Below are 27,606 nucleotides of genomic sequence, written 5' to 3' on the forward strand. Positions count from 1 at the left end.
GATTTGTGGGGCCTAAGATCGATCTTCAGAGATGTTGACACCCAGGAACTTGAAATTGCTCTCCCTTTTCACTTCTGATCCATCTATGAGGATTGGTGTGTGTGCTCTTGTCCACAATCAATTCTTTGGTTTCATTGATGCAAGGTGGTTGTTGTGACACCTCTCAACCAGCCGATCTATCTCTCTAATTTACGCCTTTTCGTCACCATCTGAAATCCTGCCAACAATAGTTGTATTGCCAGCAATTTTTAGATGGTATTTGAGCTGTTCCTAGCCACACAGTTATGGGTGTACAGAGAGTGGAGCAATCGGCTAAGCAGGCATTCTTGAGGTGCACCAATGTTGATTATCAATAAGGTGGAGATGTTATTTCCAATCTGCACAGACTGTGGTTGTCTGGTGAGGAAGTTGAGGATCCAGTTGCAGAGGGAGGTACGGAGGCTCATGTTTTGGAGCCTTTCGATCAGAGCTGTAGGAGTGATTCTGTTAAACGCTGAACTGTAGTTGATAAACAGCAGCCTTATATAAGTTTTTGTATTGTTCAGGTGGTCCAAGACCACATGAAGAGCCAATGAGATCGCATCCACTGTAGACCTATTAATGTGACAGGCACATTGCAGTGGGTCTAGGTCCTTGCTTAGACATAACCAAACTACAAAGTACTTAATCATTGTACATGTGAGTGCTACTGGATGATAGTCATTATGGTAGCTCATCCTGCTCTTCTTGGGCACTGGTATGATTATTGCACTCTTGAAATAGATGGAACTTCCAAATGTAGCAATGAGAGATTGAAAATGTCTTTGAACACACCCACCGGTTGGTTGGCAGAGTTTTTCAGAACCCTACCAGGAACACTTTTGGGGCCTGTCAACTTGCGAGAGTTCACCTTTTTGAAAGATGTTCTGACGTCAGCCTCCGAGACAGAGATCATAGAGTCACCAGATGCTGCAGGGATCTTCATAGCTGTAGTTTTACTCTCTCTTTCAAAGCATGCATAAAAAAACATTAAGCTAATCTGGGAGTGAAGCATCACAGCTATTCATGATATTAGGACTCGCTTTGTAGGAAGTAATGGCCTGCAAACCCTGCCAGAGACGATGTGCCTCTGATTCCATCTCTAACCTCAATTGGAATTATTCTTTAGCACCACAAGGAGTTAATCATAAAGCATACTCCACCTCCTCTGCCTTTGAAAGACTCAGCAGTCCTATCTTAATGGTGACTCATGAAACCAACAAGCTGTATCACTGTGTCCAGAATAGCAGCAGTAACCAAGTTTCTGTGAAACAAAAAAAAACACAACAGTCTCTGATGTCCCACTGGTACAGCAACCTTGCTCTGAGGTTTTCAATTTTTTTTCCAGCAGAATAGACAGTAGTGAAAGTCAGAGCCCTCTTCTCCTTGGATGAACTTTTAAACCAGTGGAGCATCCTTTCTTCCACCGTCTTATCTGACTTCCACTGTCTGCACTCGGAACCGGAGATTCGAGATCTGAGATTCGTCGACTTTGAGTAGTGATGGAATTTTTAAATACCTTAAAATTATGTCATTTACTATTTTAGCCATGCCTGTAGCTGTGGATTTCAGCTGTAGCAGACTGAAATGGGAATATTTGAAAATTTCCATTGGAGCTGCACATACGAGTTGCCTCCTTAATGGTGCCAACGAATCTTTAAAGAAAACTTTCCCTAAACTTTGATAGCTTAAGTAAAATTCAATCCTACTGATGGTTAAAAAAACTTTATTAAATGAGTATAATTGGGGTTTTGTTTACTGGTGGCTGTAGCAAATGACCTGTTGATGGCAAGAGAGTGATGGCAAGAGATAGCAATTACAGTGAATCCATACACATTAATCTCCAAAGTCACATTGAACAGTTGGTGCTTTGTTTACAAGAATTACTGAGCATTTACGTATCTCTTTAGAAAATTGATCTGTAAAACAATTTATGTTGTGCTCTTTTATTCTGAAACAAACTCACTTTGACATTGTGTTTGAAGCCAAGTGTGTCACTTTGGTCATTTTTAAAAAAAGATAATACCTTGCCAGCAATTAACATTGTTAAATATTGTAGGATCCTCAAAATGATCCACATAATATCATTAGATGAGAATTTAATTCGAATTATAGAAATAGCACAATTGAAAGTAGTTAACTTTGAGATGTAATTTCTTCAATTTAAACTATTTTAACCATTATTTCACTGCATTGCCTAATATAGTGTGCAACACACAGGGAATAACCATGGATGAGATAGTGCCAGATTTCATTATTGAACTGAGCATAGCTACATTTGGTTGAATAGCACCTGGTGTAGTCAGCGTGATATAAACTTAACACAGATAGATAGCATCATTTGTAGCTTCTAATGTATTATGTGTCAATGCTGAATAATTGTCAAGTAAGTCGCATATTGATGTATGTCATTCACTTTTGTGTACAGGTAGAGGGCAGCATTGCAACTGAGTACTTTTTTTCGCAGTTCAGTGTCCATAATAAACAACTTGAAAATTGACGAATATACCCTTCTTGGGCTTCCAGCCGGGTACAGGTATTAATTATAACTCATGTTTTGATGACAAACTCTGCCATCTTCTTCAGGGATGATGCCTGGGTATGTCTAATCCAATGGTATTTATAGCCCCATAGTCCAACCCTCCTGATTGGTTAGTTCTCATCCAATCAGATTTCCGCTCTCCCATCTTGTTTACAATTGAATTCCAGTTCTTACTTCGAGTGAGACCTTCATCTTTGTTAAAATTCCTTGTAAAAGTCCATAAAACTATAAGACATAGGAGCAGAATTAGGCCATTTCGCCCATCAAATCTGCTCCGCCATTCAGTTGTAGCTGATGCTTTTTTTTCCACCCTCAGCCTTCTCCCTTTAACCTTTGATGCCATGTTCAGTCAAGAACTTGTCAAGCTCTGCCTGTGGTAACAAATTCCACAAATTCACCACCCTCTGGCTAAAGAAATTTCTCTGCATCTCTGTTTTAAATGGATGCCCCTCTATCCCGAGGTTGTGCCCACTTTTCCTATACTCCCTCACCATGGGAAACATCCTTTCCACATTTACTCTGTCTAGGCCTTCCAACATTTGAAAGTAGTCAATAAGATCCCTCCTCATCCTTCTAAATTCCAGTGAGTACAGACCAGAGCTATCAAATGTCCCTCATATGATAACCCTTTAATTCCCAGACTCATCCTTGAGAACCTCCTCTGAACCTTCTCCAATGTCAGCACATCTTTTCTTAGATGAGGAGCCCAAAACTGTTCATAATTGCCAAGGTGAGGCCTCACCAGTGCCTTATAAAGCCTCAACATCATATCCCTCCCCATGTATTCAAGACCTCTTGAAATGAATGCAAACATTGCGTATGTCTTCCTCATCACTGACTCAACCTGCAAGTTAACCTTTGGAGTGTTCTGCAAAAGGACTCCCAACTTCCTTTGCATCTCAGATGTTTGGATTTTCTCCCCACTTAGAAAAATAGTCTGCACATTTATTTCCACTACCAAAGCGCATAACCATGCATTTTCCAATATTGTATTACTTTTGCACTTCCTTGCCCATTCTCCTAATCGGTCTAAGTCTTTCTGCAGACTACCTGTTTCCTCAACACTACTTGCCCCTCCACCAATCCTTGTAACATCTGCAAATTTGGCAATAAAGCCACCTATTCCATCATCTATATCATTGATGTACAGCATAAAAAGAAGTTATCATCATTTTAAACACGTCAAGTGGATCATCCCTCAATTTACTCAACTTGTATCATTGTATACATACATTTGCCAGAGCTTTGCCTTATACCCCTCTGCATCATACTACCCTCATTCACATAACTAATTGTAGTTTCTGTCTTTGGAACGGAAATATGCCCCAACACTGGGATGGCAGGAGTCAAATTCTGGTCAGAATGCATATCTGGTTTTATCTAAATCAAAAGCTTGAAATCTAAATTTTGCTCATCTTAAGTTCAACTAAATTTTGTAAGGAGCCTATTGACATTAGATCTTTTAATAACACTAGCAAGTAGCCAAACACTTCCCTTAAGATTTGTCCTGAGGCATCTAACTGATGGTTCTCTTGATTTTTTGCAGCGGAGGCTCCATATCAGTGGATGAAGTACAGATCCTCTCTGTCAAATTGCAATACTTTGCACTCATTTACACTTGAGCATACAAGTATCTAAATCTTGATGTCAAATGTAAACTTGAATAAGAAATCATCAAAGTCAGTCAAACATATGAGAAAAGATAAGAGCCCAGAGTCCATCCCTTGAGAATGCTACCTGTCAGATTCCATCAATCAGAGGTTGTCCTCATTATTACCACTCTCTGCCTGTTTTGTCCCAACCAATTATCCACTTATGTCAGAAGATTACCTCCAATTCTCTGCTTTTCCAGTTTTGTTAATAATCTCTCATGCAGAACCTAACCAAATGCTTTTCACTGCACTGTAAGTGACATCCATAGGCACTGTTAATCATCCAAGTAAACTGCTTGTTAAAAATTTAACTAGATTTGTCATAAATAACTTACCCATTATATATCCATACTGATTCTTTAATTAGCTGGTCTTTGTTTTGTTGCTCAGTAATTCAGCCTTTGAAGCAGCAATTGATTGGGGGTCCATTTTGCCTCTTACTGCAGAGAAATTTCTTTAGCCAAAGGGTGGTGAATTTGTTGCCACATGCAGTTGTGGAGGCTAGATCATTGGGTGTATTTAAGGCAGAGGTTGATAGGTTCTTGATTAGACATGGCATCAAAAGTTACGGGGAGAAGACCAGGAACTGGGGTTGAGGAGGAGAAGAAAAAAGAGCAGCAATGATTGAATGGTGGAGCAGCCTCGATGGGCCAGATGGCCTAATTCTGCTCCTATGTCTTATGGTCTTATGGTCTTACCAAATGAAAATAGAAACTATTGGTGCTAGAAACTTTGAAACTTATTTCACAAATACAAACTCGCATTTTTTTTTAATTAGTTTGAAAATAAATTAGCAGCAAAAGGAACTAAAATATTGTTTTAAAATATAGAACTTGCATTCATTTAGCACCTTTTACTTTCTCACAATTTCTGTTTGCACTTTGTAAACAATTAATTACTAATACTGTGTGGTTGATGTTGTTGCATGTTATCGGTACAAAGTAGGGAATCACCAGCAGCAATGAGAGAATAAGAAAGCTACTGGTCCATTATCCTGCTTTTATTCAATAATATTTCATGAAAGACCTCACAAATGATATTTAAGAGAGAATTTCTCCAATCTTCCTTTAAGATCTACAAAATTGGAGATCAGGGAGCCTGCATTACCGTGGGAGCAATAATGCTAACGACAGGAATTCTGCAGATGCTGGAAATTCAAGCAACACACATCAAAGTTGCTGGTGAACACAGCAGGCCAGACAGCATCTCTAGGAAGAGGTACAGTCGACGTTTCAGGCTGAGACCCTTCGTCAGGACTAACTGTCAGGACTAGCTGAAGGAAGAGTTAGTAAGAGATTTGAAAGTGGGAGGGGGCACTAATGCTACTGACTTCAATTCACTGGGAAAGTTTGTTGCCATGCAACCTGTAATTTCAATCACAAGAAATCACAAGGTCACTCTCCATGCCCTGCCACTGCTTCTTGTGCACTTCCTCCAATGTGTTCTGTTGTTAGTACAGTATCAAGTCTGCCAAGTTGGTAGGTATCAGTCAATCACTGGAGTTTTTTTACACAAGTTCAGACCATTTTGGGGCAAACCACTCCTTCTCTCATTTTATCACCTTTCATCATTTCCTGGTATATCTTTTGTTTACATAGGAATGAATGCAGTATTGAAGGAAAGAATCATTTTACAAGCTTCATTTCCCTGCTGTTCCTGAGGATATTCCTAGTCACAACTAAAGTTCTTTTACTTCCTATTCATAGCTAGTTCAACCCTGTTTCCAATTTCACGTCACTGTGATAGATAAATATTTTAACAGTATGTTCTCAAACAATAACAAATTTCTTTAAACTCTCTCTCATGTCTTTCTGAAACTCTTGCTGGTGTGTGGATCAATGGGTTCCAGCACATCTGTCCTTGACAATACTCATGTTCAGAACTCGAAACAGTACTCTAGCTGGAGCCTAATCAGTGATTCATAAATACTTACATTACTTCCTTTGTTTTTATACTCCATGCCACTTTTATAAGATCCAGGTTCCTTGTTTGCTCCTGCCATACACTTAGTGAGTTGGTAATCTAGTTAGTGACTGGCATTGATCTGGGAAGAATTCTCTGGAGGATCCACAATGTTGTAATGGTACTTCAATCAAGTTTGATTTTAAACATCAAACATCACAGGATGCTGCATTATGAAACCTCTGTAGTGAAAGTAGAAGCACTAATTGCTTCTTATTGTATAAGAAATGAAGAGTATCCAGGGTATTTTGTTCCAATAGAAAATACAGAATAGATTTTAGATTGACTATGAGGCCAGTATTCTGCTGGAGATTATCATCTGCTCAATAAAGGTGACTCCTGCATTATGGCTATTTTGATTATGGAAATTTGCCCTTAAAGTATATGCAAATCATAACTCAAAAATTGAGATGCAAAGCAAAATTTGCTCTTAAAGATTTATGTGAAAGAATAAGTAAACACAAAATTATTTTTTATAAACTTGTGTTTCTTGATGCATATGCAGATAGAAAATAGCAATATAGAGAATTATGCAGGAACATAATGTGGGGATCGTATTATTAAAATAAGCTCACACCTTTGGTTTTAATGCACTCATAATTTGGCAGATGATCCTACCTGTCAGATTACTGAAGTTGGATGAAGAAGTAAAATTAAGTCACAGTTCCCATTTTTAATCATTTTTGAAAATGGAGTCGTTCTGTTGCATTTCATCAGTCAATTGTCCTTACCTCTATCCAGCTGTCCTGTGGTTCTGCTGATGACCTCCCCCCCGCCCCATCCAGTGTCACTAAGATATTCTCCTATCCTATCTCTTATCCCATGTTTATCTTTATTCTCCTATATGTAAGTCTGCGTCACATTTAGTTTCACCTTACCGATTCCAGTCCCATTTTTATCTCTTATGTCCTGTTTGCATTCCTACATTTGTAAGTATATCCTGGGTCGTGGTGAATTGTAAACAGAAGAGATTCTGCAAATGCTGGATATCTGGAGCAGCACACACAAAATGCTGGAGGAACTCAGTGGCTCAGGTAGTATCTATGGAAATGAATAAATGCATCTGCATAGCTCGACTTCATTCAGCCCCCTTGATTTAGTCCCTACTCACCTCCAGTCATGGCACTTCACATGATCTCAATCTCCTCAACAACTTTCAGTTCCCTGGCCTTAACTGCCCAATTTTCACTGTGGATGTCCAGTCCCAGTACACTTCTATATCCATCTAGAAGGCCTTCACTTCTTTCTCAGCTAAAGACCCAACCAGTTTCCCTCCATCAACACCTTCCTCTGTCTGCAGGATTTGCTCCTCACCCTCAACAATTTCTACTTTAGCTCTGCCCACTTTCTTCAAACTCAGGGGGTAGCCATGGGCGTCCGTATGAGCCCCAGCTAGGACTGCCTTTTTGTTGGTTCCATGCCTTCCTTGTTAATGCTCCTCAACTCCTCCTGTGCTATATTGACGACTGCAGTGGTGCTGCTTCCTGCACCCATGCTGAGCTTGCCAACTTCACTGAATTTGCCTCGAACTTCAGCTCTGCCTTTAAGTTCACTTGCTCCATTTTGATACCTCTCTCCTCTTTCATGATATTTCTGTCCCTATCTCTGGAGACAAACAATCTACTAATATCTTTTATAAACCCGTTGATACCCACAGCTATCTTGACTATACCTTTTCCCTCTTCTGTATAAGTGTGTTCCCTTTTCTTAGTTCCTTGTCTCCATCACATCTGTTCCCAGGATGAGGCTTTCCTTTACAGGATATCAGAGATGTCCTCCTTCAAAGAATGGGGTTTCCCTTCCTCCACTATTGATACTACCCGCACCTGCATCTCCTCCATTTCCTGGACATCCACATTCACCCCATCTTCTCAATGCCTTAACAAGGATAGACCTCTTCTTTTCCTCACTTACCAACCCAAAAGCCTCCAAATCCAACACATCATTCTCTGCAACTTCGGCCATTTTCAATGGGTTTCTACCACCAAATACATCTTTGCCTCCCCCCACCCCCACCACTCTCCATTTCCCGCAGGGGTTACTCACTCCATGATTCCTTTATCCATTCATCCATCACCACTAATCTCCTTCCCGAATCATATCCCTGCAAGCGACAGAAATACTATACTTGCCCATTTACCTCCACCCTTACCTCCAACCAGGGTCCCAAGCAGAACTTCCAGTTGAGGCAACACTTCACCTGCAAATCTGCTGGGACTCTCTATTGTATCCAGTGCTCCTGATGTGGCCTCCTCTATGTTGGTGGCACCTGACATAAATTGGGAACCACTTTGTTGAGCACCTCAGCTTCATCTGCCACAAGCAAATTTCCAAGTGGCTAACCATATTATTTCCTATCTCCATTCCCGCTCCAACATGTTGGTCCATGTCTCCTCTTATGCCATGATGAGGCCACACTCAAGATGGAGGAGCAACACCTCATATTCCATATAGGTAGCCTTCAGCCTAATGGCATGAACATTGATTTCTCCTCCCAGTAATTCTTCTCCCTCCCCCTTCCCTCTGCTTCTGTGTCCTACACTGGCATCTTAACTCTACTCCTCACCTGACTATCACCTCCCCCTGCTGCTCCTCTTTTTTTTTCCTTTTCTCCCACAGTCCACTCTCCTCTCCTATCAAACTCATTCTTCTCCAGCCCTTTACTTTTCCCACTTACCTGGCTTCACCTATCATGTACTAGCTCGTCCTCCTTCCCTTCACCCCTCCTTTTTATTCTGGTGTTTTCCCCGCTTCTTCCAGTCGTGAAAAAGGATCTCAACCCAAAATGTCTACTGTGTATTCATTTCAATAAATGATGCCTGACCTGCGTTCCTCCAGCATTTTGTGTGCGTGTTGTTTATGGTAAATTTACTGCCAAGTGCCTCTGTTCTTTCCCTTTTCCCATTTTCTGCCACATACTTACCTGCATCTCTTGTCTTTTAAATCAAATTCATCCTCAACTATTGCCTGCTGCTGTAAATGTTCTTCTCTGCCTGTCTCCTGCCTCATACTTATCCTCATTTTCTGTTTATTCTCCTTTCTCCTGCTTCACATTTATCTACATCTCCTATCTCTTGATCAGATTTATCTACAATTCCTGCCTCATGCAATGCATTCAGTCTGTTTTACAGTCTACTATCCAATGTTTATCCTGAACCTGTTTTCTGCCCTCCATTCATCTTCATTTCCTCACAATCCCTACTCCATTTTATCCTCCTGGCCCAGATGTGTACTTCAATTTCCTGGGCATTAAAAGGCAATGGGAGCAAGTGTTGGGGTGAATACAGATGGCTCCACTGGTTCCAATGGACACAGTGGGCTGCTTGCATGCCACATAAATGTATGTCTCTACATCAGCAGCTTCGCACCTATCCTCCTATCATCGAGTCATAGAGTACACTTCAGCGCTCTTAAATGCTGTCAACAATTCTGCTTCAACCACTCTTTCAAGCATTGCATTCCTATGGCTGAAGAAGGTCTTCTGTATGTCCCTTCTATATTTTTTACCCTTTATCCTAAGTTTACGTCTTCTAGTTACATCTGCTTCAGCTAAGTAGTCTCTCCAATCTATGCTCCTCATAATTTTAAAGACTTCAGTCATATCCCTCTTAATTTAAACTTGAGATTCTGCAGATGCTGTAAATCCAGAGTGGCGCGTACAAAATGCTGGAGGATCTCAGCAAGTCAGGCAGCATCTATGCAAAGGAAAAAGTTGACATTTTGGGCAGAGATCCTGCCAAGAAAGGCTGAGAATTAAAAAAAAATTAATTCAGTGAAGCAGGATCAAAGTGTTGAAAAGAAAAGGGCAAGTAGAATACCGTACAAGACTCTAATTAGATTCATAAAAATAGACTGTCAATGCTTTGGAGGCTGTATTAAAAAAATACTCAAGTTCTTTTAACAACCTCTTATAAGACACCTGCATTGAGTTTTTCTTAAATTGGTTTCTTAAAAGAAGAGGGAAGGGGGAGGGGGAAATTTACCAGAAGTTAGAGAAATCGATTTTCATGCCATCAGGTTGGAGGCTATGCAGATGGATTATGAGCTGTTTCTCCTCCAGTCTGAGAGTTACCTCATCATGGCACTACAGGAGGCCATTGAACCAACAACTCAGAAAGGGAATGGGGATTTGAATTACAAACATCAGCCACTAGGAAATCATAAATGTTGCAGATAGAACAGCAGTGCTCCACAAAGTGGTTCCCCAACCTACGTCGAGTCTCACCAATGTAGAGCACTGATTTATCAGCCAAGGGAGAATGGAAGGTGATAATCCGGAGGAGGTCTCTTTCTATATGGATGACATGATATCAACAGATCTTTCGGAGGTTGGAATCAATAGTGAAGTCTTCCAGGGCTATTCCTTCCCAACTGTTGGAATAGTTTAGCCCATTGTCTTTAAGGTAATACTCTAAGCACCACACAAAATGCTGGAGGAACTCAGTAGGTCAGGCAGTATCTATAGAGGGAAATGTATGATCAACTTTTCAGGTTGAGACCCTCCATCTGGATTGAAAGATAGAGGGGATATAACCAGTATAAAAAGGTAGAGGAAAGGCCTGTAGCAATAGCTCCATCTAAATCAGTTGATAGATGGAAGTTTGATTATATCAGTCTGTTACATCAGACACTAAAACATCTCTCCCTGGGCTCGGCTTGGTCTGTCCAAATTTAATCTCCCAGTTGATATCAGCTAGTCTGACGCCTCTATTGATTTTATGTTTTTCTGTAGTGGTTTGGTTATAACAGTGTGGCTTGCTGAGCCATGAAAACTAGCAATTAAGAGTCAACCACAATGTGATGGGTCCCACTTGGGAAGGATTGTAGGTTTCCTCCCTTGAAGAACATTGGTGAAGCAGATGTGTTTTATTACCATCAGTCTTTTAGTGTTAGCAACATTAAGACCAGAGGGGTTTTTTTTCAAATTCCAGGTAATTAAACTAAATATAAATTCCACAACTACCACAGTGGGATTTGAACTTGTGCTAATTTCCTGTGTCCTGACCTAATTTTCTTGTCATTTACCCCATATTTGTCCCTCAGCCATGAATCCAAGTAAGCAGACAACTTTCTTATTTAACTCATTGCTATTGGTGGGACTTTCCTAGTGTGTTCTGATTTCTGCTTATCTGCATCAGTGATATTATATCCAAATAATTAATTGGTTTGTATATCCTGATGGGGGGGCTGCATATTCTTTCCTTCATTTTGTAATATGACTTCAATAATTTTAGTGTTAATTTGTAAGCAGCAGGGTTAATGAAAGAAGACATTTGCATTTATGCAATACCTTTTGGGACCTTAGGAGACACAAATGCTATAGAGAGAGTGAAGTGGATTGGCACAGCAGGTAGTGCTGCTGCCTGGCAATTCAGGTTCCAAAATGATCCAGCCAACCTGGTTCAATGTAGTTGTGAAGGTCAGTTTATGAATACCAGTCTCTAGAGTGGATTCCGAATATGTGAAATTCAAGCTTCAGTGAAAATGCCGTAAATAAACAAAGACTCATATTGTTAGGTTTGACATTGCAACAGAGAATTCTGTAAATCCTCAGCAGGTCAGGTGGCATCTGTGGACAGAGGAACAGGGTTAATGGTTCAGGTTGATGAACTTCTCTGAAAATTGAAATTTTAATGTTGTTTTTCTATTGCAGATACTGCATTACATTTTGAGTATTTCCAGTATTTAATTTCAAATATCTAACATCTGTAGTCTTTAGCTGAAAGTCTATTACATTGAGAGCTATTTGAATTAACATATTTAAATGATGAAATAGTGAATCAATGAATTTAAACTAAATATTTAATGGAAATATTTTTTTAAAAGACTAATTTTAATGATGCTCTTTTCATATTCCGTCTATTTTATTAGATAAACCATTATAAATAACTAAAATCCATAATAATCTCAAAATTAAAAATCATTATTTGCATAGTTGGAACAGACTAATTCCAGGATTCATTTATCTTTGTTTTTCAATTATAATCAGAAACAAGAACAAAGTGAGCTGCATTGAAAAGAATTGGAGACCAGTAAAAGGGAATTAATCGAGTACATGCAACAAGCTGGCTAATGTTTTGTTTAACAAATAGATACTGTAAAACTAATTTGCAGGGTGAATAGTTTGGTGGCCATCACTCCTAAATAATTCAAGTTTCCTATAAAGTGGAGATTTTCTAACCATAATGACTGGACTTGAATTTGCATCGCATTTGCTACTTTTTTCTTACAGTTATCCTGATTTTTTTCCCTTGTCTCCTGCCTCATATTTATTTCTTAAGAAACTCATTTGATTGAGTGGACTATTCATTTGTATAATTGCCGTTAGTGGGATTTTCTGATATACAATTGTTCATCCAACCAAACAGGTTTTTCCTTCCTGTATGCACAAGTCTAGATCCATCCTACAGGGGCATTTGGGGGTACGGGGAGAAATATATTCTTTGAGGTTTAGGAAATAATTATGTGGTCTGGGGTCTGGGACTTCAAGGTTCTGGTAACATTATCGTTTATGGTTAGCTGCTTGAGTTATGAGGAGATTTTAAACATAGATTGGAATAGCCCAAGGATCAATGGGGCAAGGGGAATTGGATGACTGATTTTTGATGGTGGAGGTGGGAAGGGCAGATGTCAGAATGACCCATGACTTGATCAGGTAGATTGGCTCTAAGTAAATAGGGTAACATGATAAAGGCTCTATCTTCATGCCAGTGGATTCCACCATGCATGCTCAGCTCTCTCTATGTGCAAGTTGCAATTTAAATTAAAATTATACTTATACCAATGCTGGCCCCCAGGAGTGCAATTCCATTAATAATTATTGATAGCACACAGAAGACAACAATGCATGATCATGTGTGTGAGATGAAGAGTTGAAAAGAAATTACTGCCAGAATTCCTAGTCAGTTGTTGGGTTTACATATTTAATGTACGTGTTATTTCCAATAAGTAACTCCACTCAGCACACATAAAAATTGCTGGTGAACGCAGCAGGCCAGGCATCATCTATAGGAAGAGGTACGTCGACTGTAGATTTCTTCGTGTTTGCGTTTTTAAAGTAACTCCACTGGTGACTTTCCATTTCTTTGGTCCATTTCTGTTCTGTCAACTGTGCAAACTGCTGTCAGCAGTGAAAACAGAACATTTCATGAAGAAATTGTGATTGTTTTCGTGCTGATGTTAGCCTGAGCATCTTTACAGGCTTTCACAGCACTCAGCTGCTCCCTGGCCATGAACATTAAAGGAATTTGACAAGAATATTACTCACTCCTTTTTTTAACACTTCTTTCTCTTGACTGACACAGCCATTTAATTTTCCATTCAGAATTCACATTCAACTGTACTTTTTCTCTCTCCCTTCCATGCACATCTCCTCTAGAAATCCAAAATATCCACCTATGAGAAGATGTGGGCCTTCATGAGCAGCAGACAGCACACAGCGCTTGTCAAAAATAATGAGGAGGGAATCCAACGTGTTTTAACCACAGATTATGCTTTGCTAATGGAGTCAACGACCATTGAGTTTGTCACACAGAGAAACTGCAATTTGACGCAGATCGGAGGTCTCATAGATTCCAAAGCTTATGGAGTTGGCACTCCCATGGGTAAGTAACAAAGCTGATTTATTCAGTGTAAATTAATCAGGAACACAATAAAACTAAAAGTAGCCTGCCACTGAATGTCGCAAGCTATTTGTACACACATTATTTACCATAAGTTTCTTAATACTGTAATATGTCAAGTAGGACTTAGGCAATGTTCTTTTTGTAGCAAGGTTTTATAATGATAAATCTTGCTGTTCATTTTGCGTGGCATAAACACATATTATTTAACCTATTGACTAATGAATTTTCTGTGCATGAATATGCTCTCTGATACCTAATATATGGAAAAATGCTTTTGGTTATAAATCCTGATGATGCATGTGTCTGCAGATTGGAAGCACAACATGCAGCTGAGGCTGCCTTACATATGCATTTCTTAATAATTATTTTGATTGTTACTGAAATACCCATCAGAGAGGTTAACATCAATTTTATAATCAGATGCTAAATTACATGTTGTTCTGTTTATGAAATAAGAATATGTGTATAATTTACATTAAAAAAGTAGTGTAATATATATAATTTATACCTGACAAATGGGTCTATGCTTATGTTGATTCCAATTTATTATTTCTATTACTAATGGATTTGGTGCAAAAGTTACATTGTTTATAATTAGGTACAATAAGCATTCGTAAAATGTTAATTTTGCTACAGTAAGAATTCAGAATTGGAAAATGGATCTCAGATTAGTTAATATATAAATAGTAGGACCTTGGGCCTTCCTGTTCCCGCTCTAGATGAAGCTCCATGGCAATATTATTTTACTTCCACAGGTCAATTTTCATGTGAACACCATTGTTAGCTGGCTCTGCTGCTTCACTGCATCTTTTGAGGTCCATATCATGAATAAACCCTAATTTCCTCCTGTTAAAACCAAGAAGACCAAATCCCAGGAATTTTGATCCTATCTTCAAGCACTCCATACATGGTGGATATTCCAAACCTCATTCTGAACTCTTGCCTAAGGTTTTTATATCCATTGCAAGGTTAAACCTGTTCTGAAACCAGATTTCCCTTCTGTTACCAGGTTTTAACACTTCTCCTTGGCTGACTCTATATTAGCCCACATAATATGAGACTCAGTTATGTCTCTTGACTAGCTCCAGATTCAAATACCTGAATACCCTGCTAACTTATCTCCCATTTTCATCTCACTATAAACATCAATGGATCATCTAAAATGTAGCCGTTCTACCCCAAATTATCATACTCTCCTTGCTGCTGACCAATAATACTTGAAGTGATGATTCTTGCTGTGTTTAGCTGATTTTGTAATCTGCCCTTCCATATGTCTGCTGTTTCTTCCTGCCCTACCATGCCTTTCCACTCTCCACTCCCCTAAATTCAAACCCCTCTGTTTTATCCCTCTATTTTGGTTCACCATTGATAACTATACCTTTTACTCTCTCTGGATACTTTCATCTGCATTCCTTTGAAATAATCATGTAATGTGCTGTAGTACACACTTGATTACTTTAAGTAAATGTGTAGTGTAACAGGCACTCGCCGTTGCGCTAAACGTCTAAAATTTTGTTGCATTGGCATGGAATTCTAGGAGTGGAAGATATACTCAGTGGCCAATTTATTAGGTACCAGAGTGAAACCCGGTGTGGTCTTCTGTTCCTATAGGCCATCCTCTTTGTGGTTTTACACACTGTGCATTCAGAGATGCCCTTCTACACACCACTATTATAACGTATGATTATTTTAGTTACAATCACCTTCCAGTCAGCTTGAACCAGTCTAGCAATTCTCCTCTGACCTCACTGGTTAACAAGGCTTTCTTGCCCACAGAACTACCAACCTCTAGTTGTTCTTTTTTCGTTTGTTTGTTTGCATATTGCCCCGTTTTCTGTAAACTCTTGCGTTGTGCATGAAAATCCCAGGGAATCAGAAGTTTCTGAGATACTTAAGCCACCCTGTCTGGTACCAACAATCATTCCACAGTCAGAGTCACTTAGATCACAGTTTTTCCCCATTCTGATATTTGGTCTGAATAACAACTGACCCTTTGATCATGTCTGCTTGCTTTTCTGCATTGAGTTGCTGCCACATGATTTGATGATTAGATATTTGTGTTAATGAGCAGGTGTGCAGGTGTACCAAATAAAGTAGTCACTGAGTGTATGTTACCAAGATGCTACTATATTGTGTGTCAGCAAAAAAATTCTATCTGATGTTTATTGAGTTTTCCATCATGATTTTATCTCTGTTGCTTGCCTTGATACTGTTTTTTGCTGACTTGATATGCTTTTTTCCTATCTCAAAGAAGTTCTATAAATGCTTTTCAGTGTGCAAAGAATATGTCTCTATGTCTCAAGGGTGGTGAACCTATGACATGCATGGCCAAAGAAGGCATGACAAAAACGTTGTAGGCATGCAGTGCCATCCCCTCGCTTCTTTAAACCCCACTCGTAGTAAAAAGATGCATAGTCAGTATATTTACTGACGAATGAAGCGGCAAATGATTTTTTTACAACCTGAGAGCAGTGAGATGTTCTCAAAGGAAACATCTCATGCCAGCTTGGTGCCATTTAGTCTGTTGCAAGAACGCCTGATGTTGGATGATATGTTTTGAAATCCTCACAGATCTGGTGTACACATCAGTATTTAGATATCAGATAGTATAATAACAATACTATTTAGACGTGATATTTTTAGATTGTCCTTTTAAAAGACTAATATTAATCATTTTTGAACAGGTTTTCTAAAGTACCTCTTTTATTTCAATCTGTCTCTATTATACTTTTAATAATAGTAAAACAATGAATACACTTAAATAAGCCACAGGAATTATCCTTTCTCCTTTAAAATAAACCCCATAGATATTGCTACTAATTCATTGATCAATGAGAATCTCTGCACAAAATGACCATGGCATGGGAGAGAAATTTTTAGAAGATTGTTGCCAAATTGGGCAATTGCTGTCAAAATCACTTGCTAGCCTTGTTTTAGGGAAAGGAAATGCAGACAAACAGAGAGCAAAGCAACGACTCAAAGAAAGTGCAGAACTCAAGAATATGTTGCTGATGGGTATGGCTAATCAGGAATATTGGGAACACAAATAATAGTTCTAATAAAACTTCTAAGCCATGGGAAGGAATGAAAAGCAAAATAGTCAGAGGACAGGACAACTAAAGGTTTTGTATTCAAGTTTGTACCAAATTCATTTTGAAAGTAGTGTTACTTTCGAAAACACTGAATACATCTTTTGTTCATCGTCCTTTTGGACTTCAAAGTCAAGGTTGAGTTATTCAGATGCACAGGTGCAATGAAAAACTAACTTGCAGAAGCAACATTGGGACATAGCATCATATAAGCGGCATCACATAAGCAGCATCACAATAAAATATATAAATTATACACAATTTTTACAAGAAAACACACAATTCAAACAGTCAATTTTAGTCAAAGTTTTGAAAGCATTAAAAATTTGCCTAAACTCCTGGGATTAGGACTTTGCCAATTGGTTCAGGAACTGGATGTTTGAAAGGATGTACCTGTTCTTGAACCTGTTAATGTGGCACTTGAGGCTTCTGTACATCTTTCCCACTGGTAGCTTCAAAAAGATGCCATGGCCCAGATGGTAGAGATCATTAATGATAGATTTTGCCTTCTTGAGGTACCACCTGATGTAGATTCTACCAATGATGGGGAGGGATGTACTTGTGATATATTGGACAAAGTCCTCTTCTCGCTGCCTCTTCTTATGTTGCTGCACATTTGAAATGCCAGACCAGACCATGGTGCAGTACCAGGCAAATTTGCGACCAGTCAGAATACTTTTGACAGTACATATACAGGACCTGGATCTCCTAAGAAAGTAAAGATGCTGGTGTACTTTCTGTATGATTACATTTAAGTGCTGAGACCAGGATAGGTCATCTGAAATACTTTTGTCCTGAAATATAAAACTACTCACTTTCATCCACTGCTGATTCCCCAATGTAGACAGACGCATGTGTGCCCTCCTTCCCCTTCCTGAAGTCAGCAATTAGCTCTTTAGTTTTGCTGATGCTGAATAAGAGGTTGTTTTTGTGGCACCACTCAATGAGGTCTTCTATCTTACTCTGGTAAGCTGACTTACTGCCACCTCTGATTCATCGAACAGCGGTAGCACCACCGATGAATTTGAGGATAGCATTGGAACTGCATTTAGCTGCACAGTTATGAGTGTATAGGAAGCAGAGCAGGGGGGCTAAGCATGCATCTTTGAGGTGGACCTGTGTTGTTGACCAACAAAGAGGTGATGATGTTCTCCAAAGCTGCTAGTGAGTCAGCTGCAAATTATTCTTCCCTTATTGTCATCTCCTTCTTAAGCTGCCCCTCTGTGGTGTGAGTATGACTTGCTCTCGCTCCTGTCCCGTGTTTTCTCAGATAACATATGTTTGAGGCGGGACCCATCGACTCTGCCATAGGTGGAGCTTGTGGACTTCAATGACGCAGGTGGGTGGGTTGCTTGGATTATTACACACTCCTTGACCTGTTTGTACTTGGTCTCTGTGATATCTTTCTGGATGCCTCGCTATCAATCTTGAGTATTTTACATAGAGTTAGTGAGTCGGTTACATATTGGCAAAGAGGCTTTGAAGCATTATCAGTCCTCCTGAGAATCACTTGCTATGATGGAGCTTAGAGTAGAGAACTTGATTCGGGACTCTGGTGACAAGATGCAGACATCATTACCACGACACCGTATCTCGCAGTGTGTGTGAAGAATATTTTTGGAAGTGCTATTAGTGATACTCCTCAAGTGTATTGAGCTGCCTCTTGTGTGGTGGCCATGTCTTTGAAGGGAAGACCATAAGACCATCTGTTCTGAACGGTTATTCCTCTGTTCTGGGGCTGTGCCCTCTGGTCATAGACTTCTCCTCTACAGGAAACATCCTCTCCACGTTTACTCTATCTCTTCTTGAGAAAGCAAGGATCTCTTCTGCTCAGTCATCTTGTGCCAGGTTAATAGTCCTGATTTGTTATGTGGCTAAGGGCTCTCCTGGTGTACGGAGACAGGGTAAATTATGTCACTTCTGGTCACTTGTCATGTGATAGATCTAGTGATTTAGGATGTGATAACATTGCCACAACAACCTTGGCACAATGTTGGAATTTTAGGTTCAAGTTCATATCTAAGGTCGAGCAGATTTCAAGGTCTTGGTTAGGTGACCTATTACTGAGTCACTTATTAATTTTGAACAGAAATATATTGTAAGTTGCATTAAACTGACTAGTAATTTGCATAGACTATGTAAGTAATTCCCTAGATGCCTGTACATAAATATATGGTGAGAGAGAAAGAGAGAAAAATTCAATTAATGGTATATGCCATGCACTTCATAAATTTCTGTACTCTTATTTACAGGTGTAATTCTCTCTGGTTATTTATTGCTAGTGGACTTGAACATGAAATTTGCAAGGTTAAGCTTCGGTTATAAAGGGCATTGATGAGATCTTATCTTGAGTACCATACCTGCTTGTTAAAAAAGGACATTTAATGCCTTGGAAGGTTTATTGGACTAGGACTTATGGGGAAAAAGTTGTTCAGGTGAAGCTTGTTTCTTCTGGACTTTACAACAGTGAATGGGAACTTAATTGAAACAAACAGAATCATGAGTAATTCTGATAGGGTGGCAGCGCCAAGTACGTTTTCTCGTGAGGGCGAATCTGGAGCCAGTGATAATTTTTTTATATACAAAAGAGGACTCATCCACTTAAGACAGGGATGTGACTTTTTGTTTCCTCTGAATTGTGAGTCTTCAGATCTTTCTTCCTTAAAGGACAGTGGAATATTTTATAGGGAGCTATAAGTAGGTTGCTGATAAACTGGAGGATAAACGGCTACCACAAACTGGCCAGAAACATGGCCACCCTATTTTATTCAAAGTTCAAAGTCAATTTATTATCAAAGTACATACTGTATATGTCACCATATACTACCCTGAGATTCATTTTCGTGTCAGCATTCACAGTAGAACAAAGAAGTACAATAGAATCAGTGAAAAGCTACACACAAAGACTGACAATCAATCGATAAAAGAAGGCAAAACAATGCAAATACCCAAAAAAAAGTAAATAAATAATACTGAGAAAATAGCAGTAAGACTTCCATGGCACTAAACTTGAGGAACCAACTAACCCATTCATACTTCTAATTGATAAGTTTGTATTTCCAAATGAAAATGAGCTCCAGGGGCTCTATCAAAGCTATAGCTTTACTAAGATGCTGTAAAATCATGAATGAACTTAAAATATAACTCCTCCTCATTCCACATTGCTCCCTAACCTGCTGGGTAGTTCTATCATTTCCTGTTTGCATTTTAGATCTCCAGCATCTATAATACTTGATTTTATTTTACTGCCTCTTCTGCTTTCTATTGTGGGGACCCATGTCTCAATGGCATTGCCGAGATTTCTCTTGCCTTACTAAGAATCAAAGAAAGACTTCTAAACTGAGATCTGCTGGCTCAGCAGCAGCGGCTGAGGCAGCTGTTTTCTCAACTTGAATCAAAAGCCTTTTGACAATCTTCTTCATGGGGAACAAGATTCACATTAAAAAAAAAAGTAGCCTAGGAGTAGAGATGAAGAGAAGAGACGTTCTCTGTTGCATACTGGATAAAATATAAATGTGGAGGGAGAACTGGCAAGCTTCCCTCCAAGCTGAGATGAATAACTATAGACACTCTACTGCATTGCAGTCACTGATGCTGTAACAACAGTGCAATTCAAATATTTAAACCCAGAAGGTACACAGTTACTGATCAAAGGTTTGCTTAGACATTTTTTTTTCTTTTGGCCGCGGAAGGTATGCTGTTCTTGCATGAGGAGGAGAAATGTGGGTTCTTTAGATAAGTAAGAGAAGTTTGGTATTAGTTGCCACTGAGAAGATGCTTGGTCAATAATAAAACACTTCATATTATACCCAGTGGCATTCAAGCTGTGATTTTAACCAATGGATCCACAATATGTCAACATTCAATGAGACTTATGTCAAGCAAGGCTGGATCATTGTCTGTAAACTATCCTCAATCATTGTCATTATTGTGTTGTAGTTCAACTTCATCTAGCTTTCCAGTGGAGTGAGGTTAATGTACTAGACCAATAGAAAACTACTGTAGACTTATAAAGTAATAAAGCCATACATCACAGAAACGAGCCCTTCTGCTTAACTGGTCCATGCTGACCAAGATTCCCAGCTAGTCCAATTAACCCATATCCCTCTAAACCTTTCCTACCCATGTACCTATCCAAATGGCTAATGTACTTACCTCAACCACTTTCTCTGGCAGCTCATTCCACTTTCAGACCACCCTCTGGATGAAAATGTTGCCCTTCAGATTCCCAATAAATCTCTCCCCCCCCCCCCCGCCCCCACCAAAGCTATGTCCTCTGCATCTTGATTCTGCAATCCTGGGGAAAAAGACTGTTCACTTTCAGCCTATCTATACAGCTCATGATTTTATATGCCTTCATTCATTGAACCATAGCAGAATGTGGAGTGATGTTATGAAGTCCCAACCCACTCTATGTCTCACTATAACTCAGTCCTTCAAATCCTCTGCACTCCTTCCAGCTTCATGGCATCTTGCCTAAATCAGGGTAACCAAATCTAAGCCCAGTGCTTCACCAACGTATTGTACAGCCTCTGGAAGTTCTGAAAATCATGCCAGCTTTAGTTATCAAGATGCAAAGCGCAGCTAATGCTTGCACATCTGGAAGTGAAGAGAATGAGCCCTTTACATTTAACATCCACAAAGCTGCATCCTTATCTAATATAGCTGTCCTCCACTAGAGGTCCATGAAGAGACCCTAAAAAATAGGAACTACTTTCCATCTCATGAGAGCCACTCCTCAGCAATAACGTAATCAATTATGAAATTTCCCATTGTTTTCCATGTGCTAGCATGCCCTTTATTTGTTTGGAAGACCATAAGACATCCTGTAGGAACAGAATTATGCCATTCAGCCCATCGAGTCTGTTCTGCCATTATATCAAAGGTTTCAAAGGTACAACTTAATGTCAGAGAAATGTATAGTGCCGTACAGAATGAATGACAGTCAAATTTTAGAACCTCAAAGCCCCCCCGCCGCCAGCTCCCCCTCCCACTTGTAAGTCAAATGTAAGCGGCAGCAGGCAACAATCCCCCCTCCCCCCACCGGTAAAAAAAAAGGATGATGGAATTGTTATCCAGCTCATCCCCATTCACCTGCCTTCTCCCTGAACCTGAAACACCCTTACTACTTAAGAATCTATTGACCTCCACTTCAAATATATTCAATGACTTGGCCACCACAGCTGTTTGTGACAATGAATTCCGCAGATTCACCAATCTCTGCTAATAAATTTCCTCATCATCTCCGTTCCGAAGGACATTCCTCTGTTCAGAGTCTGTGCCCTCTGACACTAGACTCCAATACTGTAAGAAACATCCTCTCCATATCTACTCTGTCTGAGCCTTTCAATATTCAATAGGCTTTTATCAGATCCCTGCTCATTTTTGTGCACCTCTTCTGGACCCTCTCCAATGCCAGCACATCTTTTCTTAAATAAGAAGCCCAAAACTGTTCACAATACTCCAAGTGCAGTCTGACCAATGCCTTATAAAACCTTGGCATTAGATCCTTGTTTTTCTTCTTCTAGTCCTCACAAAATGAGTGTTTACATTGCATTTGCCATTCTTACTACCACCTCAACGTGAAAGTTGTGTCTTAGCTCTCTGCGCAAGCCAACATACAAGCCAGAGCAGTATGATATGGAAAGCAAGCTGTGCCAATGCAGCAGGCACCCCCCCCCCCCACCACCCCCAACAAAGCTGATGATTCCAAAAGAATAGCAGAAACCAATACAGTTTGGCAGCAGCCACATCGCAGGAGTTGCCAGTCAGCATTGAACCCAACGTGGGATGCCTTAAGTACTCCAGCTCCGATATTTTCCTGAAGGCTTTCCCGTGAGTGGATATAGCTGCAAGGCAGTGGAGTTTTGAGATCAGAGTTTCCGTTCTCTTAGATGAGCTGTCAGTTGCAGCTGATAAGCTCCATCTGCCCAAGGTGACTGGTTTTAAGGCACCTGTAACCTGCCGTTGCCCCTTCCCCTTTCAGCTGAAGGGGTTCCACTGGGCTCTGTAGCTAAGCCACACATGAAGGCCAGGAGCTTGCCTTGGTTGTCAGAAGCTATCTGAGATGCATGTCATTGGGACTATTTAATTGGTAGTGTGAGCTTATCCCACTACTCCTCCCCAGCTATAACCACCTTAAGGAACTTTTATGGAATCGTTAAAGAGTCTACAAGTTAACCTTTGGGAGCCCTTGTGTAGGATTTCCCAAAGGTTAACTTGTAGACTCCCTAAAGACTCCATAAGTTCCTTTGCATCTCTGGTTTCTGAATTTTCTCCCCATTTAGAAAATAGTCTATGCCTTTATTCCTTCTACCAAAGCACATGACCACACACTTCCCTACGCTATATTCTATCTGCTACCTCTTTGCCTATTCTCCTAATCTGTCTAAATTCTTCTGCAGAATTGTTTCTACCTCATCACTACCTGCCTCTCCACCTATCTTCATATTGTCCACAAACTTGGTTTGTAGGTTTACTGGGCAATAGTGATCACTGTAGTCCTGTACATTCTTGAGAGCAGAAGGTGACATCAGCGATAGGTTGTTTTTTAATACAGAAAGTGTTGAGTGCATAGAACACCCTGCCAGAGATGGCGTTAGAGGCAGATACATTAGGGGCTTGGATAGTAAAAAATGGAGGGCTATGTGTGAAGGAAGGGCTAGATTGATTCTAGAATATATTAAAAAGTCAGCTCAACATCATGGACCAAAGGGCCTAGTTTGTGCTGTAATATCTATGTTCTATCACCTACAGTCACCTCAAAACATTTGAGAGAAACCACAAGAAATGTCTCTGCAGATTCTTTCAGATCTATAGCCAGATAGGCAAACCAAAATCAGGCCAATTCACAAACATGCCAACCATCATTCTTCTAAAATGTACTCTATTCTGACATGGATTCCAACATGCAAAGAAAAAAATGTTCTTAAATACTCGTTGAAAAGGTGTAATATCTCCCACATCCTTTGTGAATTCCCAGCCTATCACTGCTGGGAATTAACAAATATCTGGGGTGGGGGAGGGAGGGAAGGGGGAAATTAGGACTCTTGTGTTGATTCATCAGTAGTGCAGAGAAACTCAGCAGAAACAACAGGAGAACACTCCATAAACTTTCCATTCACCACCTCTCCCAAGCACCCGCTGCTTGATCCATGGCATTCTGCGGTTAAAACAAGTCATCCTTGACCTGTCCTCCCCCACTCATTCCATCCTCTTAGACTGCTTAGAAGAAAGAGATACATTGCCCAAAATGGAGCACTTGCTGAAGTAACTGCTTAAAAGGGAAGCAGACTAGTTTTAAAGGGCAATTTGTAGTCATACACAATGAATCATACTTGATTAGTTACTCCTTGCCACAAACACCTCAAAGACAGAAAGTCTGGATGCTGATCCAACTGAAGAATGTTCACATATAATTTTGAAATCTACAAATCCTTCACTGTATTAGAAAACTCTTAAACTGTATTGTTTAAACTGGTCAGTTCAATTCAATGATGCAACATATATTATTTCATTAGACCTCTATCTTATACTGATTCATACTACAAGTCAGGAGCTGAGAATCATGAATTATTAATCTTATTCTCTACATAAAGGCCATTCTTCATTATAAATCATTGGAAATAAGATGCATGTATTATTTATGGATTCTTGCAGGAACAATGTATTCCAGACAACAAGACCACACTCTTCACATTTAACATAATATTAAATTAGCAGTAATCTGATCACTCAGATTGTGATAACTGACGTCTATGACTGAATGACTGCTGTTAGGGTCAATGCCATCACTCCATCAGTGGAAATATGTTGAAAATATGGATTTCATAGCTCAGATTTTGTGATGATGGCAAATCTTTAAGTATTCACTGTTTTTAAACTATGAAACTGACAGTAACTCTAGGACTGTTCACACACACACACACAGTTGAAAGTTGAAAGAAAAAAATTATCATCAATGAATTTTCGTTTAATTTCACCCCACTCTAATTCCACCTTAGCAATGGCACTTGATTGCCTTTCTACCTAATACCTAATGACTTCTGTGCCCAATGCCATCAATTCCATCTGCTTCAAGACCCACCAAACAGTCGTTTATGCAGGATGCAAAAACTGCTTTAACATAATGATATAGGTGGCACCACAACAAGTTCCTTCTGTCCCTTGCTGACACACTGGAGCAGACGGGTTCTTAAAAGAAATCATGTGGCAGAGAGGCAAATGGGGTATTTTCTTAAAGGAGAGGGCCACACCAGTCATTTCAAAGAGGCCTAAATCTATTCTGATGCAAACTACCAAATCACGGGAGATAAGGGTCAATGTGGGGAGGAAGCTGCAGTTCCTGGAGGTAGTGCAAACCACATCTCAACCAGACATCATACCATGGTCCACTGAAGACAAGAAAATCATCCTGGTGGAGCTCACAGTACCATGGGAGGAAGGATGTGAGGAGGCTCATGGGATGAAGGCCCTGAAGTACCGGTCCTTAGTCCAGGAGTTCCGGGACAAAGGATGGCAGACATAGCTATTCCACGTGGAGATCGGCTGTAGAGGGTTCCCAGCAAGGTCAGCATGGAGGTTGCTGTCTGTGCTGGGCCTTGATGAAAAGAGCAAGAAACAAGCAGCTCGCAGGATGGAGAAGGAACCAGAAAGAACCTTTTGCTGGATATGGAGTAAGTGAGAGGAGTTGAGCTGGAAGTCATAAGCTGGGGAGTGCAGTGGTTAAGGGTAGAAATACTCTATGAAGGTTAGAACCACCCAATGACATCTGCCCCTGGCCAAAGGCTATGGTTGCCTCATTGAGAAACTGAAGGGAGCACCCCAGTGTAGGATGCAAGCTAAATACTAGGACTCTGGTTATTCATTTAGCTATCACTGATCTCTGTTACGAAATTCAGGAACGAACAGGTCCTTAAGTTGAGATAGTACCCAATAAGTTACTCAATAGGGTAACTGTATCTCCTTGATACAAAAATGAAAGGCATCAGAAACAGATGAGACTGGTAAGAAAGAACTAATTTTAAAAATGGAGGCGAGAGGTAACTAGTTATGCCATTGTAGGAACAAATGTATGTAGGTACATTGGAATTTTGAATTTAATAATATTATGGGAGTTCATTTCTCTGTATAAGTGTCACTAAATCAGGCATTCATAACCAAGGGATGGCAAAATCCAATTTTTATCCTGAGGAAACCTTCTCACATAAATCTGGTCTCATCCTTCTTTGTCCCTGAACAACAACTTAAACATCCTCTCCCCACTCTCTGATCCATTGTCTTTACCACTGAATTTTTCTTTATCCTCTGATCTTATCAGCCCTTCTGCCCTAACATGATGCTTAGTGGAATAGAGCTGAGAGAAGTGTTGCACATGCCTCCAATAGGCTGCTTTAAACTGAGGCTTTCTGAAATTGCTGGCTCACATTGCTTAATATCTTAGGATCTTTATTTGTCAGTCTAGATCTATTGATCTTTAATTATAAATTATTAGCTGAAATGACATCTGCTTTTTGGATGAATATTCAATATTTGCTTCATTTGTCAATATGTGGACTTTTTCCTAACTATACTTCTGAATGATTAGACAAGAATAAAAAAAAGTTACACTCGGTCTGCCCTGCAGACATGTTTAAACTTCCTTGACTTTCGCAGGTAGCTTAACTTGTGGATTAACTTAGAAAATTGAAAAATAGAAAATATTGGTAACACTCAGCAGGTCAGGTAGTACCATGAGGAGAGAAACTGAGCTAATGTTCTAGAGTAATGACTTTTCAATAGGGCCAAGAAAATTTAGAAATCAACCATGCATTAAGGTGCAGAGAAGTGTATGTGTTTGTGAGAGATGGGGTGGAGAAAGGTGGGGAAAGGGAAGAGGTCTAAAACTATGATTGGTAGGGTCGAGACCAAGAGACCCTAATTGGATGAAGTGATGATGGGGAAAGAAGATGTTAATCAAAGGTAATTTGTATGGAGGTAATGCAAATAGTAGGAATGAGTGAGAGCAGAAGAGAAAGGAAGCTTTTTATGGAGGGAGTCTTTTTTCTATTTTCTTTTACCTCTTTTATTTTTATCCCCTAGAAACTGATCAGTTTAAATTAACATGCAAGCTAAACCACCACTTCAATTATTTATTCTCACTGTCTGCAAAAGCAATACCTTGCTGTTTCTCTACTCTCCTTCCTTTCTTTCTTGCATACTTGTTTCTGACCTTTCCCTGTATCAATGAAAATGGAAGGTAGCTGAAATATTGATTGTTTCTCCTAACTCCTTGCTGAGCATTCCCAACAGTTTCGGCTTTAGAGTTCTAACAGCTGCATTTTTTATTTGCCTTTCAAATTCTTTGGAACCTTCATCAAATCACTCCTTAATCTTAATCTTTTATATTCCACATAAAATGTTTCTATTAAATTACTCCTCACGTTCTTATACCTTTGGAGCCCTGTTAACCATAGTTCCCTGAACGTGGTAACAGGTGATGAAGAATGTATATGGCACACTTGCCTTTATCAGTTGGTGTCTGTACAAATACGGTGACAAATCATACCTCACCTGTAATAATGCATGCATTTCTGGTTTTCATATTATGGAAAAGAAACCAGTAAGTTAGTTACCATACAGAAAAGGTGTTGCCAGGGCTGGAGGGTTTGAATTAGAATAGTAGTCTGGTCAGCTGGGACTGTTTTCTCTGGAGTGAAGGACGGTGAGATGTGAGCTTA

General features: G+C 39.7%; 1 protein-coding gene across 1 annotated transcript in view; it reads left to right on the top strand.

The window, feature by feature from the left end:
* grik2 (glutamate receptor, ionotropic, kainate 2) overlaps window positions 1-27,606 on the top strand; it is a 256,121-nt gene that overhangs the window by 193,787 nt on the left and 34,728 nt on the right. The window contains exon 11 of the mRNA XM_072250332.1: window positions 13,553-13,778. Within this exon, the coding sequence (XP_072106433.1) occupies window positions 13,553-13,778 (226 nt within the window). The remainder of the gene's footprint in view (window positions 1-13,552; window positions 13,779-27,606) is intronic.

This window comes from Mobula birostris, chromosome 2 (assembly GCF_030028105.1).
Source record: "Mobula birostris isolate sMobBir1 chromosome 2, sMobBir1.hap1, whole genome shotgun sequence".
Lineage (NCBI taxonomy): Eukaryota > Metazoa > Chordata > Chondrichthyes > Myliobatiformes > Myliobatidae > Mobula > Mobula birostris.